Raw genomic sequence first — 19,282 nt, 5'->3', positions numbered from 1 at the left:
TGAGGGCGTAAATTGTGCCTCAATTATCGAGGGCGTAAATTGTGCCTCTTTATTTAGGGCGTTAATTGTGTCTTAATTAAGGATATTAATATTTTATTATTATGCCTTAATTAAGAGCTTAATTGTCTCAATCATGAGTTATCATGATTGTGGGAATATTTTGATGTAATCTGTTAAATATATCGATTTATATTCTTTTGTTTCTCTTGTTTTATTTTCAGGATTCTTGGAAGAAGGCCGGTTTTCTTTTCGGACATTAAAGTTTTATTGTCTAAATTTCCCCGGTCATCTTGCATGTCCGACGGTTAGATAATAAGCTTTCTTGAATGAAAGAATTATCACGGTGAATTGCCGATTCTCGTTGAGATTTATTCTCATTTTCAAAAAAAAATAAAAAAAAATGCTTCAATTAGACAACTCTTCGTTTAAAAAAATAAATAAAAGTAAGTCCTTCCTCTTCCTTTCTACCGGCACCTTGGAATGGTTAGATATGGGGTTAAATATCAAAGTGGTTACTGAAGTGGAGGTCATATATCACTTTGCTCACTAATCTTATCGGGGTCTCATTTCAATCATTAAAGTCACAATGAATATCAATCAAGTACCTCAAAATTTCAGTTCAAGGAGTAAAAATATTATTTAGAGAGTTTGACACATTATTTTTGAATACTACCACAACCAATTAAAAGGTTATAATTTTTAGCATTTATGACAATATATTCAGATTTTATCAATTTTATTTAGTATTTATTTTTAATTAAAACAAAAAATTGTATTAATATAATAAAAAATAAATAGTAAATAAAATTTAAAAAATCTAAATATATTGTCATAAAAAGTATAAGTCATGACCTTTTACTTGGTTGTGGTAGTATTCAAAAATAATGTGTCAAACTCTATAAATAATATTTTTACTCCTTGAACTGAAATTTGGAGATACTTAATTGATATTTATTGAGACTTTAATGATTTAAATGAGACCCCGATAAGATTAGTGAGCAAAGTGATATATGACCTCCACTTCAGTGACCACTTTGATATTTAACCCTTAGATATGGCGATTGTTATGATGTTTTAGGTGAATAGACTTCTGTGGTTGGAGAGGCTGAAAGTTTGGGCAACACCCCCCACCCATAATCAACCACCATGAGACCAACAGTAGTACATTATCCTTCTTTATTCCCTTGGCCTGATAGTACATGTACAGCATTTGTACTACACCCCTTCCGATCTCTTTTATCCCCTAAGTCTCACTATTATTCATCTTTATTTTATATTCTTCTCGTTCTATTTAGGATCTGTTCAAGAGTACTGTTAAAATTGTTGTGCGGTCAGAAAAAGTGTCGGTAAAAAAAGTACGGTCGTAAAAATCATATAATTGTTTGGTAATTTTTTTAAAACTTGCTTATTTTGAGTTATAATATAAAAAAAAAGTAATTTTTTGGTAAGTTTTGATAGTGAAATTTGTAACAGCTTCTTACAAAAGCTGAAAACAGCTTTTTTCAAAAACATGTGAGGTTCTGCTTTTTCTAAAAACAGCTTTTTAACTAAAAGCTGCTTTTAGATATACCAAACAGTTTTTCACTTGTTTTTTAACGAAAAAGTTGCTATTGCTCTTCGGACAGCAACCTCAAACAGCAGCTTACTCCACTTTAAAATAATTAACAAAACGAACTTATCCATGTATGCGAATCAACACGAACATTTATTCTTTTAAACAGAAAAAAAAAATAACATCCGCATATACGAATCAACACGGCTGTCTTGTAAAAAAACATGTATGTCTTTTAGTTTACATAGTGCAGTAAAAATTGAATAAAAACATAATACTGTACTTGTTTAAAGGTTTTATACTAAAATTTTATTTTATATTTTATTTAATTGATATATTCTGTCATTACATAACTAAATTTTGTCCTAAAGCTAAAACAATTTCTATTAATATTTAATTTATTATTTTCCGTTACAGACTGCCCGACACAATTACGTCACTAATTTTCGATACTATCTTATTAATATTTTAAACTTAAACTGACATAATGAATACAACTTTAGCTAAACAAAATAAAAATTTACTGTCGAAAAGTTGTGATGCAAAATATATAAATTTTAATACAGATCTAATAAACCTGGATCACCGCAAGTCCCAATGTCAGAACTAAAATTGTAAATTAAATAATAAAAAGGTTGTTGATAGAGGAATTTGGTAATCAACAAAGATGAGGTTCATGGCCGGAATCAAGATCTGTGACGGTGGTTTTAGCTACTGGAGTGTGGTGGTTGTGTGTTTTAGGGGTGGCTGAGATTAGGGTTTTGAGTTGGTCTCACGTGCTCTCAACTCATGATCCCCTAATATGCCTACGTACCCCTATATTTATAGGGGATCAAGCCATACGTAGTTCTATTGAACCAAGACTCCTAGTTTGATCAGGACTAGGCTTCTTGGGGATAAGACCAACCTTGGGCCGGTGACTTATCACTTAGAGTTCTACTCCAGTTAGAAGTAAGCCTTGAGGCAACTACCTTAGACTCCTAGTCCAAGTACATCACGGATACGGCATCATCTCCACTACGAGAGATGACACTAACCGCTACTTTTCGTAGCATGGAGGAGACATCGGATAGAGCCGTGACTAATTTCTTGAGGTGTAGGGACGCGTCCTTACCCCTTAGTGAAGGTTCTCACTAAGAGGTAAGACCATTGAGGAGCCAAATTACACGATCGTCTCAGTCCCCCAATGAGGGCTAACTCACCAGAATACAGGACCCAAACATATGATCGGCCTTCATGTCACCCCTGAGGGCCTTCTACAACCGTGATCACCCCAAGCCCCCGCACGAGGACAACCCGGCAGATAGCAGGATTGGGGATTATAGATCACGCCCGGTCGTAACCCGGGAACTACCAGATGAGCCTGATAACTTCCAGATGAGCCTGGCACTAGTCTTCATATCCCTCGGAAGGGTTGTTATATCCCCCGGAGGGGTAGGTCTTCGTATCCCTCGGAAGGGTCGTCATCGAGACTCACTCATCCTCACACATAATAAGATTACCTGTGGGCGCGACCATGGAGGGCGCGCCCTAAGTCCTCGCATTCTCGTTTCTCCACGCGCCTTCAGTCAACCCCGCACTTTAGGGCCGCGCCCTCGGAATTACTCCGGGAAGGGCGCGCCCTTGTCCTTTTTTTCATGCTAAATTCAGTCATAACAAGTACTCCCCAAATTTTCTTGATATTGAAGATATCAAGGGAATTTTTATACCGTGCCACACACATTATTCTGAGGGCGCGTCCACGCATAAAGGCGCGACTTAAGCCGCGTATTATTCCTTGATATTTCAAGGTGCAGACTGTGCCACACGCCTTGCAAACATATAATGCCAGTGTCTTTGGACATTTAGCAAATTGGCCAAGCATATGAGGCTGGCTAAGCATGAGGCTGGAGCGTCTTTATGATGCGCTCATAAGTAATCAGCAATCCTTATGTAGATAAAAGAAAACAGGGGGCGCGGCCTATCTGTCGTTGATAGCGGCGCAACTTTGCTTATTCCTTCCAAAGGACACATTCAACCATAACATTCGCGCCAATGAACTTCAACAAAAGAAGGGCGCGCCTTCGCTGTGCGAAGGTTTGTGGCTGTTTTTAGCCTTAGTGTGTCCATGATACCTAGGAACAGTACATATAAGGCGTGACTTACAGAATGGCGTCGCCTTGTTATAACATGACCCCCTTTTTTATCTTTTTCTAAAGAATTGCCTGAGTAGAGGGCGCGGCCGATGGCGCTTCCTTTCCTGCAATATTTTTCTCTTCCAAGGACTGTATAAGCAGAGGGCGCAGCCTTACATATAATGTGGGCTCTTTTGATCTTTTCCAAGGATTAAGTAGAGGGCGCGGCCTTTGACGCAGCCTTACTTTTTCACGCGTGAATCACTTGCTTAAGAAATTCAAAAGGACCACTCCCCAGTCCATACATCATCCCATATGGGGCATCACGAATCTTATCGTGGTTTAAAAAGCTCCGGTGCATCGCACGGGTCCCAGAGCTCATAGCTCAATGGGGAATCAATAGTATAAAGTGTTATCCAGAGCAAAATCATGGATATGTAAGATCCAGAGCGTATCATGGATGCGCAAGTATAATGTCCAGAGCGTATCATGGATGCGCAAGTATAATATCCAGAGCGTATCATGGATAGGTAAATAATCATAGCATCCAGAGTAGATCGTGGATGACATCCAGAGCGTATCATGGATGGTTAAAATTCATAGTACCCAGAGTTGGTCATGGATAATTAGGTAACCTTTGAAAGGCCTTTAGTGTACCTTGATCAAAGACCTTGCAGGTATCATGCTACGTTCTTATAGAACGGAGGGCGCGTCCTAATCAAGACAGACAGCTCCTCTAGAATGTTGGATTTGACCTGCACACAACCATACATATATATAACTTTCTTAGCGATGCTCAGCGTTACCTCATGACGCGCCCTGTTAGGGGGAGGCACGTCTTTCAAGTATCTTCATTCTCATAATTTTCATCCGGGAGCGCGCCTTGTCAAGGGAACCTACATATCACTCTTAAGGGGCGCGCCCTCTGGTGCCTCATGAATACTCCCGAGAGGGCGCGTCCTAAGAAGTGATGTGACCTCCTCAAGACTATTGAGCTCCTTCCTGCGTATGTTTGTCTTCACACAAAATCATGTTAAGCAATCAATGCATTAAACATACCTGAGGGTGCGCCCTGTCAGAGGGAGGCGCGCAATTCGCTCTCTGATAGAATACTGGTTGGATATGGCGTACCCCTTTATGAGGGCGCGCCTTGTTAGAGGAAGGTGCGACTATTCCTCATGGCGAAGAGGTGTATTCCTCATACAGGTAACACCATATTACCTGTGATTTTATACATGCACCAGTCTTAGGGAACCAAATACTGAGGGGGTTCAGGATTTACCTGAAGGCGCGCCCGGTCAGGGGAAGGCGCGCACCCTTTATAACTTTTCAAGCCAGGTTCCATTTGAATAACTCCCCGGTCGTAACTTTCCCTTTCATATCTTCACATGTGGTTAAGCCCACAAGATACGCCTCTCCTGAACCTTGAATCATTCGCTCAGGGGAGGGCGCGCCACTTCAGAAATCCTTTGAGTCCAAGGATGCGAACTCCTTCCTATAACGGATTAAACCACGACAAACTAGATGGTAATAATATGTGAAGGTGATGCAAAAAAACTTACCTAGAGGCGCGCCCTGTCAGGGGGAGGCGCGCCTTCTTCAAAGGTGTAAAGGGGTGCATTTTTTATGGTAGTAGTCGGACACCACATCACCTGTAATTAGATATACGCCATACTTTTCTAGAGAATGAAATAATGAGGAGGTTTATAATGGAGTTTTACCTGGAGGCGCGCCCAGTCAGGGGGAGGCGCGCCATTCGAACGTGTCAGGTCTCTGAAAATCGCATCCTTCGCTGACTCCCCATTCCGAAAAACCCTGCTCGCAGCTTAGGTTATCCCTGGAATTTCATTGAAGATGGTCCTCCTTTGAGCTCCCGGTAATTTGACGATAGAGGCGCGCCCTGTCAGGTGGAGGCGCGCCTTAAGGGATTGAGATGCAGCTCTTTTTCTTATAAACCGTGACTGTTCAGACCCTTTTATGTGTCTTTCGACCAGAAAGTAGAATACCAAATCACTCCTGGATTGTAGAGAATTTTGCTATCTTCGCGTGAGCAGTAAAATCACTCAATTCTGACTCCTGGAACTCAAGTTATAGCCAAAACCGTGATTGGTGCGCAGACTCTCCCACAAATCCGAATTTCATCTTGTTTAGGCCAAATTAGCCTCAACTCCTTCCAACTTTAAGAGTATCAGGACATCTCCAAGAGCCTTCTTGTTGGCTCCTTTTATCATCATCTCCTTCTCTGAATAGGGTTTAGGTGTCATCCTAAACCGATTAGCAACAGGTTTTCGAAACTGAATAGGATTCTTGGGTGAAAATTCGTAACTGTATTTCGTCCCTATTTTCAGACCGATTCCAGCCCTTTTCTCATGATGATACCACCTCTGAATTAACCGGAATTTGACAAGCTTCGCGTGGGCTGTAAGATCATCTAAATCGGATGTCTAGAACCCAAGATATGACCAAAACAGTGTTGGTGATGCTTGTAGCACAATCCCTGCGAATTTTCTTGTATGTCCACCATGAAAATCTTTAGAACATTAGATTTGATTTAACATCTTTCCTCCATAGATGTAGATCTTGAATAGCCCCTCCTTCTAGCGCCAATTTGTTGATAGAGGAATTTGGTAATCAACAAAGATGAGGTTCATGGCCGGAATCAAGATCTGTGACGGTGGTTTTAGCTACTGGAGTGTGGTGGTTGTGTGTTTTAGGGGTGGCTGAGATTAGGGTTTTGAGTTGGTCTCACGTGCTCTCAACTCATGATCCCCTAATGTGCCTACGTACCCCTATATTTATAGGGGATCAAGCCATACGTAGTTCTATTGAACCAAGACTCCTAGTTTGATCAGGACTAGGCTTCTTGGGGATAAGACCAACCTTGGGCCGGTGACTTATCACTTAGAGTTCTACTCCAGTTAGAAGTAAGCCTTGAGGCAACTACCTTAGACTCCTAGTCCAAGTACATCACGGATACGGCATCATCTCCACTACGAGAGATGACACTAACCGCTACTTTTCGTAGCATGGAGGAGACATCGGATAGAGCCGTGACTAATTCCTTGAGGTGTAGGGACGCGTCCTTACCCCTTAGTGAAGGTTCTCACTAAGAGGTAAGACCATTGAGGAGCCAAATTACACAATCGTCTCAGTCCCCCAATGAGGGCTAACTCACCAGAATACAGGACCCAAACATATGATCGGCCTTCATGTCACCCCTGAGGGCCTTCTACAACCGTGATCACCCCAAGCCCCCGCACGAGGACAACCCGGCAGATAGCAGGATTGGGGATTATAGATCACGCCCGGTCGTAACCCGGGAACTACCAGATGAGCCTGATAACTTCCAGATGAGCCTGGCACTAGTCTTCATATCCCTCGGAAGGGTTGTTATATCCCCCGGAGGGGTAGGTCTTCGTATCCCTCGGAAGGGTCGTCATCGAGACTCACTCATCCTCACACATAATAAGATTACCTGTGGGCGCGACCATGGAGGGCGCGCCCTAAGTCCTCGCATTCTCGTTTCTCCACGCGCCTTCAGTCAACCCCGCACTTTAGGGCCGCGCCCTCGGAATTACTCCGGGAAGGGCGCGCTCTTGTCCTTTTTTTCATGCTAAATTCAGTCATAACAAAGGTTAAAATCATATTATTATTCTATATTTTTTGATAACTGCCCTTGACATATTCGACCATCAAATATATGATAAACTTTTGTGTGTTATTGTCAAAATTATAATAAATTTTTGTGCGTAATTGTCAAGTTATCTTTCTTAAAAAACGGTAATTGTCTAAGTTTCATATTTTAATCTTTTTTACTGGAACGGATCTTTCCTAATGACCAAACATGATTTTGACAATTCTTTTCATATTTATAAAATTAAATTTGTTACTCTTTCCGTCCCGTCAGAAAGCTTACGTGCACTGTTTGAGTATAGTTATATAACGTATTTTTAATATTTTTTTCTAATTAAAATTTAAATTTTAAATTTTTTTTCAAGATTTTTTTCAAAAAAAATATGTAATATAATTATAGAAGTTTTAAAATGAGCACGGTTGGATGACCCAGTGGTCCTCTGTCGTCTCAGATCTTGGGTTCGATACTGGCTCATTTCGAGAATATCTTAGAACAAATACTTGTAAGGTTATAAACCATATTTGTCAAAAAAAAAATGCGCACGGGGCCGTGGGAGTAGTTTGTACTGCAACCAAATGAACGGGTCCCACCCACCTAGGACTTGGTCAGTTTATAAATAGGATACCCAAACACGGTTTTAGTATCATATCACAAAATAATTCCTTTTTATCTCATATTTTCTTGTTTGCAATCAGACATTCTTATCTTTCAATTTCATAATTCGACATGGCTGAGGTACCCTTTCTTTCTTATTACCCGTCTGTACCATTAAATCCTTGAATCCATGTATATATATCTCATGTATGTGTTTATTTATGTTTCTGTGTGATGATTATATGAGATTGTTGTTATGTTAATTTTGTTTGATTATGTTTGTCTAGCTTGCTTTAAATTTGTTGAAATCTTTTTTATGTTGTTTTGATTTCTGATTCAACAGCACCCACTTGATATTTAATTGTTTGTGTGTATTCTGCTGTTATATATTGAGTTTTTTGAATAATTTTGGGTGCTTCAAGGCTAATTCTTGAGAATTCAGGTGTATCTGACGTGATTGTTGGAGGAACATGTCTGTGAGTTAGTGATTGTATAGAGGAGGGTATTGCACCATAGCTTAGTCATATACGTGGGATGATTTGCTCTTTGTGGTCTGCATTTTAGGTGGTGTACTCGGATTAATATGGATTTGGGTTTTGAATAGTCCCGAGTTTTTAATTTAGAATCAGAGATTTTACCCAGGTTGTTAGTGATACTCTTGCTGTTTTTTTCCAAATACAGCGGTATAAACTGCAGCTCCACAAAACTAATATTTGATTTAGAATCCAGGATTTGACCGGAGTTTTTAGTGATACTTTCCGTGTTAATCAAAATGCACGCAACTAGTAAAGGTCTCATCTTTCACTATAGGGTCAACTTCTATTTTGCTCGTCTTTGATGATTTTTCATTGCTTTAATTGGAATCTTTGTTTGGATTAGTTGTTTTTTGATTATATTTTCGTAAAGGATAATGCGATGTGTTTCTTTATGTGTGGTGTAAGTTGAACTACCAGTTAAGAAACATATATTTTGCTTATATTTAGATTATTTTGGTGTGTCTTTTACTCAAGTATGTGGTTCTTAATATTCACTTTAAAATATTATTGTTATACATTTATATATCAAACTTGTGAAATAGAATTTAGCATCAAACGGGCTGAACCTTTTTCCAAATCGTAACCTTTTTTATGAACAAAATAAAGCTGAACTAGTATTTTATTCTGTCTATACTTTTTATATAAATTATGAGCTCTTTATTGTGCTTCTAATAATTTATCCTTTGGGTTGGTAAAATGAAACACCATGATAATGTTGATGACTTCCTGCTTGATAATTGTAACCAACTTCCACTTTCCCTCTGGTTCTTATGCATACCTTGTGGTTGTCAATGCAGACTGTTGTTCTTAAGGTTGGCATGTCCTGCCAAGGTTGCGTTGGAGCAGTGAAGAGAGTTTTAGGCAAAATGGAAGGTTTGTCAATCTTGATATCCAAAAACATATATCCATTCTGGTTATAGTGGCATTGTTGCAATAAAGATTGAGCAATGCTACGTACTCCGAAAAATTCCCAAAAGTGTTCCCAAATAATGAGTTGGCTAATTCTAATTGGGTGATTTATGTGCATACAGGGGTTCCATTATTATTAGTGGGAAAATGAAACCAATCAAAAATTGCCTTCTAAAATTTGGGAAGAATCTTGGGAATAGTTTTTGGGGTCTCTAGCATTTCTCTAAAAGATTCCATACCTGTTAAAACAACCACCACAGAACACAGCTTATCCTCCATTTTCGTCCAATCGATTTACTTGTAAACATGTTTTATAACACTGAATTTTTCTTTAATAATCACCAGGTGTCGAATCTTTTGACATTGATATCGACCAACAGAAGGTGACTGTCAAAGGCAATGTGCAGCCTGATGCTGTTTTCCAGACTGTTGCAAAAACTGGGAAGAAGACAGAGTACTGGGACTCTGCAGCAGGAGCAGCTGAATCAAAGCCAACAGAAACTGTAGCTGTTGCTTAATAGTATGTTACAATGATAATCTTCTTGTGTAAAATAAGTTCATGGGTTAGCAACAGAGTTTACCATATTCCGTGATGTGGGGAGCTTTTGTACCGTGTCAAACTCATTGTATCTTTTCTTCGACTCCTGTACTTAGTTTCCTTATATTTCATTATCATGTTTAAGTGTGCTGTACTATAAATGAAGATATAACATTTCTGGTGGGTATATTATTATTTGTGATCTTGTAAATTGAATGAGATTCCATCCGTTTAAGTGATAGCTGGATGAGGTTTTAAATCTTTACTTCGGAAATGGTATAGAGGTAGAGTTGGATCTCAAGGCTAGTAATATCTTGTTAAATGAGAATGTCAGCCACAAATTTATACCGCGGCATGGCGAAGAACTTGTTCTGGAATAGTGCTGGGATGAGTGGCCTTCTTATTTTACACCGGTTTTAATATATACTTGCGGATTCATATTATTATATATAGAGAGGTGTAACAACTAACAAGTGAAATGTGAGAACTAGTAAGGTTTTGCATCATTTGTGAAGTAGTTCAACAAATTTTGTTGTGGTTCTGCAACTTTTATTGTGCAGAACCGTTGGGTCTCATGGTCCTTGCAATTTTGAACCACAGCATATTTTAGTATTTCAGTTTGCTGCAAGACTAGGAGTACAAAAGGGCTCTGAAAAAATTTATACCAATTTGTAAGAACAAAATGAAGAAAATCACTATTTTTTTCGGCCTGCCGGAACTTCAGTTTAGTATAACTCCTCCTTGGTTCTGCCGTTCGCAAGTAACTGCAGTTGCAAATCTTTAGTGATTATTACTTGCGAAAATTATTAGGTGAGGTAAATTAAGAAGCCATTGAAGGAATTTTTCATTCATTTTTATCAATAATTCGTACAAAATTGAAATCATATACGATCTATAAAAATTCATAGACTAAAAAAACCAACAGAAAGTTCCATTTGCTGCCCCTTGCATCCTTATAGATGTTGTAGGCGTATATATAAGTCAAATCAATTTCTAAGCACTCACTAATTAAGTATAATTTTAAGGAATGATCAACTAATTAGTATTTATCTAGACATATATTCGATGGATTACAACGAAATTCTGACTAACTAATCATTGATATTCTTCTTTTTCTTTTTATCGTAGATATATATTGATCAACAAGTACCAGTGGTATCTTATAATATTGTTATTAATTATCAGTATACAAAAGGGTTCAGAAGAAATTTAAACCTTTATGAGGATAAGATGAAGCAAGTCACTGAATTTTGCAACCAAGACTAGAAGCACAAAAGAGCTGTGAAGAAAATTTATACCAATTTGTAAGAACAAAACAAAGAAAATCACTAATTTAACTTTATCTTAATTGCCTGCTTGCTAATTACAGTATGATAGACACTCGAGAGGTTGTTGTGATAGTAAATTTTATATATGAGTATCAGCATATGTTCCACTTGTGTCCATATTATAATAGTTACAGTGATCAACAAGCTAAAGCAACCACAAAAAATTGAGGCAAGCCACTTGTAAATGTTCATATATTCCAAGATAGCGTACACATTGGCACTTGTTGATTCTGAGTCAGAAAAAAGAGAATCCGATTCACTACTAATTGGCCAGGAATATAACCAAAATAATATCAGCAACCAATTCTAAATCACATATATCTCTATAAATTCACCAGTCATTTTGTATCGAGTAGCAACAAAATCAAGCAACATCGACGTGCTATCGGAGAAATGTCAAGGCTCAGCAGCTTCAATACCAGTAATCTGCAAACAACTGAAATAGCGCCACCACGGTTGATCCGTGCAGAGAAGAGAAATTTGAACTTGGAGAAGAAATTGGATACGATTCACGAAGAGAATGAGGGCAGTCATGGTCACGGCAGCAATGAGAAAGCAGTACCATTGTTTGGTTCTTTTGCGAAAAGCTGTTACAGCAAGCAGTTCTCTGGTGTGAGAGCTGCTTGATCATTGTGTTACCGGAGTAGTGGTACTGTTCTGTTTTGTAGGTTGACAAGTGCTAATAAATTTGGTCATGTTTGTGACTTTGTGTTTAGTGAATTAGTGTTCACGAAATTATGCTTGTTGGCTGTTGCACATGTACATAATATGAATGTTATTGAAGTGAAAACTTTTACTCATTCTGTAATTGGAGCCAACTAGATACTAATATAAAAATGGTCGTATTATTATTTTTTTTGAAACCAAACGATATCATTAAATCATCAAAACATCCGACAAGAGCGTCCCCAACAAACATGATGGAGGAGACCAGTTAATTACGAAGCTATTTAGCTCACAAGGATATCTAGCCGAAACATGGGCTGCCTTGTTTGCTTGCTTCCTAGCAAAAACTACCGACGCACCTTCTCTACTATTGATTATACTTCTGCATTGTTGCACCAGGTGCCCAAGCTCCAGCATATTCAAGCAGCCTTTTCTGATCGCATTGACACTAATAAGAGAATCGCTTTCGATGGTGATTGGACCTGGAGGAAAATCATCAACCCAAAGCAGGCCTTCTAGAATATCAACTGTTTCCGCCTCTGCTACATCAACAGTCCCTGCAAACCGTCTCGTTTTCCCTGCAATGTACTGCCCCCTATCATCTCTTAGAACCAGACCTACCGAGAAATAGTTCTGCCCTTCTTTGACAGCTGCATCAACATTCAATTTCCGAGACCCCAGCTCTGGTTTAACCCATTTCCGCTCTTGCTGTTGCATGCCTCCTCTCTGATTCAACCCAAATGCTTTCCGCTTTTTGTTTGCATCACGCCACTCCTTTATTTGGGTCATGCTCCAATTCATGGTAACTGTTGGAGATATGAACTTGTTCTCAAAAATGCGCTTGTTTCTTGCAAACCACACACCCCAAAGCACTGCAGCAACTCTACCCAGATTCTCAGCCGTGTCATTACTCAACTTATTGATCAGCCATTCGGATACATATTCCACCTCGCTGATATCGTAGTCTAGACCCACTATACTCCAGCATTCTTGAGCAAAACGACAACCGAAGAACAAGTGTGCCAAATGCTCTATATCTCCCCCACAAATGCTGCATCCAATCGGCACTCGAACTCCTCTGTGTCTAAGTAGATATCTAACTGGGACATTGTTACGACAAAACCTCCACAGGAATATTTTGATCTTATGATGGACATCTAGCCTCCAGATGTTGCTCCATCCTTTGGATTGCTGTAAATCTAGCTCACCAACATGATTTTTGTGCCACTGTTGATAACCCGTTTTCACTGTGTACTTGCCATCCTTAGAATGACACCAGGCAATCCTGTCTTCAGTACCACTACGAGGAATACGCGTCGTCAATATGGCCTCTGCATCAACTTGGTTAAAGCATGATGTTACTTTCCCATCATCCCATCCATAATTGTCTTCATTAAAGAACTCACATACTTTTGTACTCGCATCTATTCTGGTGTTGCTTTGATCGACACAGAAACTAGTTTTGTTTCTCAGCCACCTGTCAGATAGAACATTAATAGATTGACCGTCTCCAAGAACCCACCTGAGCCCTGTCTTTAGCTCTTCCTTTGCTTCCCAAATGCCTGACCACGTATAGCTTGATCCCCCTGTTCTTCTAGCTTGAAGCAAATGGCAGTTTGGATAATATCTGGCTTTCAGCACTCGAGATACAAGAGCATTTGGTTTGGAAATTAAGTTCCAACACTGCTTGCCCAATAGAGCCAAGTTAAAACCGTGTAGATCTCTGAAGCCTAGCCCTCCCTTAGCCTTCGACATACTCATTTTGTTCCATGCTAACCAGCGAATTGGTTTGTTCGTGTTCGAACTAGACTTCCACCAGTAAGCATTCATCAGTCTTTCAATCTCTTGGCACAAGCTTTTAGGAATAAGAAAACATGACATGGTATAGGCTGGTATCATCTGAGCGACATTCCGTATCATAACAGCTTTCCCTGCTCGAGATAGAAGCTTAGAGCTCCAACCTTGTATTCTTTGAAAAACTCTATCCTTCAAGTACTTAAATACCAGTTTCTTAGATCTACCTATTAAAGAAGGCAGACCTAGGTATTTGTTTTCACCGATATCATTAAACACTCCCAGCTCCTGTTTTATCTCCGATTGTTTATCCCTCCGCACATTGGCACTAAAGAACACATCAGACTTTTGAAAGTTAACTGCCTGCCCAGAGACTGCTTCATAAGAGTTCAACACCTCTTTAATAGCTTGCGATTCAAAAGATGTAGCTTTAAAAAAACAAAAAACTGTCGTCCGCAAACAATAAATGAGTCACTGCTGGAGCAGAGTTGCTAATGCAGCATCCTGAAATATTACCTCTATTAGTAGCTGATTTTAAAGCCAACGATAATCCTTCTACACATAGCAAGAAGAGGTATGGTGACAGTGGATCCCCTTGTCTAAGCCCTCGTCCAGGAATGATTGGACCTACTGTAGAGCCTTGAAATGATATTGAGTAGGAAATTGTCCGCACACACAGCATAATCCACCGAATCCATCTTCCTGAGAATCCCATTATCTGCATTCTGTAACTTAAATAGTCCCAACGCACTCTGTCATAAGCCTTGGAGATGTCAAGCTTAAGAGCTACTTCCCCTTCTGAACCGCCATTCTTACGTTTCATATAATGCAACAGCTCAAAGGCAACTAGGACATTATCAGTGATATTCCTTTCTGGCACAAAAGCCGATTGCTCCTCTGAGATGATATCTGGTAAAATCTTCTTCAGTCTATTAGATAAAACTTTAGCCACAACCTTGTAGAGTACGTTACACAATGCAATAGGCCTAAGGTCTTTAATTTCTTCAACATGATCTTTCTTTGGAATTAACACCAATGTAGTATCATTCACTGTCGCTGGGAATTTGCATTCTAGAAGCCATTCTTTACAACTTTGATACACTTCTCTGCCTACCAGTTGCCAGAAATGTTGGAAAAAGGCCGGATTTAACCCATCCGGGCCACTGGCTTTATCCGGATGCATACACTTCACCGCCTCTGTGAATTCCTCAAACTCCAATTCAGCTGTTAACATCTCATTTTGGTCAACTGTGATAACCACTTCACTATCTGATTCAGGCGTCTCTAAATGTACAGTTGCATCAGGAGCAGAGAACACATTACTATAGTAGCTTTTCAACATAGTACATAACTGCTCATGGTTAGTCACCAGTGTGCCATCATCTGCTTTTAGGCCTGAAACCAGGTTAGATTTTTTCCTACTCGAGGCTGAAGCATGGAAAAATTTCGTGTTTGAATCACCCTCTTCAAGCCAAAAATTTTTTGCTCGTTGTTTCCAGTAGAGTTCTTCATGCAGCAATAACTCACTAAACTTCTCCTTCTCATCAAAGTACATTTGGATACCGTCATCATCCTCTCTATCTTTGAGTTGATCTATTATCTCCTTTTGCCTAATAACTTTATCCCTGAACTTGTGAAAAAAAGTACGACCCCACCTTGCCATATAATTTGAGACCGAGATAAGCTTTGGGAGAAGATGAAAAGCTGGGAGGTTTTGCCAAAACTTTGCAACATCTTGACTAAAATTCTCCTCCTTAAGCCAAGTATTTTCAAACTTAAAACGAAATTGCTTCTTTGTCACCATAGTGTTAACCAGCTCCAATTTGATAGGATCGTGATCAGAAACCACAGTATGGAACACTGTAAGCGTACACAACGGAAACAAGTGCCACCAGGAATCAGTAGCAAAAGCTCTGTCCAACCTCTCTCTCACCCAATCTGCCGTACCTTTGCTTTTCTCCCAAGTAAATTTCCCCCCCTTAAGATCAATTTCGGCTAAAGAGCAGTCCTCAATTGCATTTTTGAAACCTGCTAGCAAGCATTGCGGGTGAGGATGTTTACCTTTTTTATCATTGCTATACAGCATATCATTAAGTCCCCAAAGATGCACCATGGCAGCTGGGACCTTGAGGCTAGAGATCGAATAAAATTCCAAGAAGCTTGTCTCCTTTCACGCTCAGGAAAGCCGTAAAAACAAGTCAACCGCCAATCGCCATTATTTGGTTCTTTCACATGAATATCAATATGATTTTGAGACGAATCAACCACTGAACACACCACATTACGTCTCCAGAAAACTGCTAACCCTCCTCCTCTACCTTGTCTGTCTACTGAGAAAAAATTACAGAAACCTAATTTTGGAGCTAGAAGCTCTATTTTATTACCTTCTACTAAAGTTTCAGATGAAAACAAAATGTCGGGCTTGTGAGATGCTGACATCTCTTTGAGAGTACGAACTGTAAGAGATTTGCCCAAACCTCTACAGTTCCAAGCTAGGAGAATCATTGGGGCTGGCTGGCTTGCAGTGCAAGCTCAGCCAATACATTGTTTTGAAGACCTGCTAAATCCCCTCCAGAAATAACAGAGTCCTGGTTATGTTGTTTGTTCTGCATGCTCTCTTGTTGAAAGCTTACGTGACCTATTAGGCCCACATCTAGATCACCTCTCCTTCTTTTACGCTCTTCTAATTGGAGCCCAACACTCTCTTCAGCATTAAAGTCATATAGCATATTGGATGTTGTGTTATATCCCTGAATTGTAGCTGGACTTAAAAAGTTTGATTGATTTCCTCCTACCTTTCCCTTCTGAGCAACCAACTCCCTACTATCACCCTCCTTCCTTATCCCTTTCCCTTTTTGATTTGAAATTATTCCCCCCAAATCATGCTGGTAGTTACTGTTTCCACCAATCCTATCCTCCCACGTGTCATCCCCTTCCTCTCTGATCCATCTGCTCTGTTCCTGACCAGCCACCCGACGCGGTGGTGCTCGAAGCCAGTGACCCCATTCCTTCTCGCCTCCTGCCTCATTGGATATATTTTTCCTGCAAAATCTATCCGTGTGTGTAACCATTCCACAGGTGAAGCAGAACTCACCTAGACGTTCATACTTGCACATAACAATGAACTCCAAACCATCTTTCTTCGTTATCTTCTTCTTTCGTTTGATAGGTTTACGAATGTCTAGTTTAATCCGAACTCTCATGCATTCCCTCCAAATGGAGTTATTCTTTTCATCATACTCAAGGAACTGTCCGAAAAAATTCCCCAGCTGTTTCCCCACCGTCTCCATCATATACCCCATTGGAAGGTTATGGAGCTGAATCCAAATATTCAGGAACCAAGTGTTGACCTTCGCAGGATCTCCACTGTCTCCAGAGCCACCATTGCATTATCAAACAACCACGGGCCTCCTTTTAACACCCATTGCAAATCCTCCTTTCGGAAAAACTGAAACAAGAACACACCTGGAGCAATATCTTTGATGCTAATGCCCATCGCTGGTCTCCATACATCTGCCAGTTTGGACTTCATAGCACGCGTGTTGATGTTTTTCTCCGTTAAAATTCTTCCTACTAGACACAGATCAAATCTGTTAACATCCTCCTCGAACCCTTCATCAAAAGTAAAGCTTTCGTTATCTTCCTCATCAATATTCAAGCTTGCCATGTGCTGATCAATATTCATATTTTCTGCCATGAAGACTACAAAAGAAACTCTCACAAAGATTCTTAAGGTTTAAGAAAATGGAGAGAAAACCAGACTCCCACAATACATGGAGAGAAAATCACTTGTTAAGTTAGATAAAACCTGTATGGTCGTATTATTATTAAAAATTAAAAAGCCTATTTCAAAATAATTTAATTTATATGTACTAGAATTATTAATATAAAATATATGCGCACCCGCAAATGATTAGCCAAATCCATATTATTTTTTTTTGGAACGCAAGAATATTATATATAATAACGACAAAATTAGGCTTCAGAGCTTACACCAACCTGCTCTAAAGGCCTCCCCTTCCACAAAAGATGATAATCATAATAAACATAGGACATACCCAATAGTATGAACTGGATGAAGCCTAACCACAGAACTTAACTTAAACTAGATTTAACTTAACTTAATAACATACTTAACTAGATAACTAGAAGAAATCTAAACCCTAAGCAAGAACACGAAAGGGCTTTTGTTTCCTTCTGCCGTCACCAACGCCTAGTTGCGGTCACCCATGCCTGGATGATCAGCACCAGCAACCAAACCAGATGCATCCTCCACTTCGTCTTCATCATCAGTGATTTCAATCACTCCCTCCCCCTGCACATCCTCCTCATCACTTGCCCACAGCCAGTCCTCACCTTCAGAATGGGCTTCAAAATCACCCTTGGTAGTTCCCAACCTCATGTCCAGGCTCCAGAGTTCCTTCACCTCCCCAAAAAGCCTCTTAATCACAACCAGACGGTACCTCTGCAGCGGACCAATCTCTGCCAGATATCATGCCAAGGCATTCTACGAGGCCTCCACTGGACGCACTATCAGAGTGAGGTTGGCATCACTCTTTCGCTGGTTCAGCTGCTGAATCACAATTTCATGATTAGGGTCATGAAACCACTTCCACTCATCCCACTCCTTGATGGCTTTGAGGTTGTCAGTCTCCAGCTCCACCATATGCTCGTCCCCAATAAATGCTCCCTTGAGCCCCACCAGCATTGCCCAGAGTTCATTGGCCCTCTTGGTCAAGTTTCCGATCGTGCCTGAGTACATTCTGAGAATGGTTCCCTTACGATCTCTGATGACAATGCATGCCCGAGTCGTTTCCATTAGGGTAGGGCTCTGAAAGGGTGAATGCATGAACATTCACCTTCACAAAACCCTTGAGGGGGAAAACCCAGGACTTAGGCATGCTTACACGAAAACAAAGTAAGAGAAACTGAAGAAAAGAGTGTATGAAGAAGTGAACCAAAACTGGAGCAAATGGCCTGTTAAATAGCCAAATTCTTATCCTTTGAGTTCCCCAGCGTAATGTTCACTTAGGCTGCCCTAGGTTTTAATTACTGCTACAGCCAATGCATGCATGTACTGGGAGTAGAGTTTCAATGCAAAGATCTTTTAAATCTCTCCCCACGCCACCTCTGGACTTCATCTTATTGGGCTGGGGAGAAGTGGATTGTACAGTCAGCTTCTTAGCTTCTCAAGGTAATTATTACTGAGAGAGATTAGTTCCAATATCCAATGTTTATTAGCACCAAGCCAGCATTATTTTACTTCTTTTCCCTCCATCCTTAGTAGACTATCTGCACCAATTAATTTATCTCGAAACATAAATTGAATTTTAAATCTTTTGTCCTTCACCAGATTTTCCCAATCTTACAGGATATTTAGAGATTCCTCCTCCCTGTACCCAGCTCTGGCTTTCAAAAATTGTTCCTCCAAAATTTTTGAGTCTGTACATAAGGTGAAGATGCCATCTAGCTGGGACGACTGAATAATCTGCGTGTATATAAATAATAATGCTTCCCTTTCTGCCTCCAGTGGACTATTAGCTTTTCCAGGACCTGAAAAAATAAAAATTAAATTGTCTTCCAGGTCTGTTATGCAACCTCCTACTCCACACCTAAC

The 19,282-nt window shown here is 39.9% G+C and overlaps 1 protein-coding gene across 1 annotated transcript; it reads left to right on the top strand.

Moving 5' to 3' along the window:
* The first annotated feature begins 7,894 nt into the window (after window positions 1–7,894).
* LOC108206076 (copper transport protein ATX1) lies at window positions 7,895–10,088 on the top strand. Its single transcript, XM_017376256.2, has 3 exons — window positions 7,895–8,035; window positions 9,228–9,303; window positions 9,685–10,088. Exons 1-3 carry the CDS (start codon window positions 8,027–8,029, stop codon window positions 9,855–9,857), a joined length of 258 nt encoding a protein of 85 aa, XP_017231745.1. The 5' UTR covers window positions 7,895–8,026; the 3' UTR covers window positions 9,858–10,088.
* Window positions 10,089–19,282: the final 9,194 nt, after the last annotated feature.

Source organism: Daucus carota, chromosome 2 (assembly GCF_001625215.2).
Source record: "Daucus carota subsp. sativus chromosome 2, DH1 v3.0, whole genome shotgun sequence".
Classification (NCBI taxonomy): Eukaryota; Viridiplantae; Streptophyta; class Magnoliopsida; order Apiales; family Apiaceae; genus Daucus; species Daucus carota.
This window is presented reverse-complemented; position numbering and strand designations above follow the sequence as displayed.

Bases quoted from the DNA above. Each gene is read 5' to 3' on its own strand.
- LOC108206076 (XM_017376256.2), top strand. The intron at 9,304-9,684 runs GTTTGTCAATCT...AATAATCACCAG, and splicing joins AGTTTTAGGCAAAATGGAAG to GTGTCGAATCTTTTGACATT.